Source organism: Trypanosoma grayi (genome assembly GCF_000691245.1).
Source record: "Trypanosoma grayi strain ANR4 Tgr_1014_V1, whole genome shotgun sequence".
NCBI classification, from domain to species: domain Eukaryota; phylum Euglenozoa; class Kinetoplastea; order Trypanosomatida; family Trypanosomatidae; genus Trypanosoma; species Trypanosoma grayi.
This window is the reverse complement of record NW_008826633.1, coordinates 5,398-5,944: the sequence shown is the minus strand read 5'-3', so window position 1 is coordinate 5,944 and position 547 is coordinate 5,398. Positions and strand designations below refer to the sequence as shown.

The 547-nt window shown below is 60.3% G+C and overlaps 1 protein-coding gene across 1 annotated transcript; it reads right to left on the bottom strand.

The window, feature by feature from the left end:
* Window positions 1-181: 181 nt before the first annotated feature.
* Window positions 182-547, bottom strand: DQ04_10141010 (hypothetical protein; the record flags this gene model as incomplete). Its single annotated transcript, XM_009316161.1, has 1 exon — window positions 182-547. The coding sequence occupies one exon, from the start codon at window positions 545-547 to the stop codon at window positions 182-184; it is 366 nt and encodes a 121-aa protein (XP_009314436.1).

The window sequence follows — 547 nt, the reverse complement described above, 5'->3', positions numbered from 1 at the left end:
GGCGGGTGGCTGGGCTGCCGGCGCGCTTCACGGTGCCGGTTATCATCAGCGTAGGGTACGGCGCCGCTGACGGGTTCCACGCGGTGCGCAGCCCGCGCTTTGCCACGCACCATCTGATTCGATGGGGTAAATACTAAACAGCAGCAGTAGCAGCGCTGTGGGAATGTAAGGCGGCTGTACTCTAGCGTTGTGGTGATGGAGGAGGCGAGAAGAGGAATGGTTTGTGTCGGTGTGTGTGTGTTTCTCTGTTTATTTGTTTTTTGAGGAGGAAGGGGGGGATTTCACTGCTCGTTGCGCTGCCAGCCGTGGTCTGTGGCGGTGAATGCGTCGAGCGTGTCACACGTGTATACATGCATTTTACACATGCCCACGTAGGGTTACGTTTGAGGTCACGTGGGTAGTCGTGGAGGAGGGAGCACGCCGCTGCGGTGGCCGAGGTGGGATGTGCGGCCTCTGCTGCTGTCGTCGTGCATGCGCCCCCGTCATGCCGCTCACCTCCGCTGTCGTGTGANTGGGATGTGCGGCCTCTGCTGCTGTCGTCGTGCAT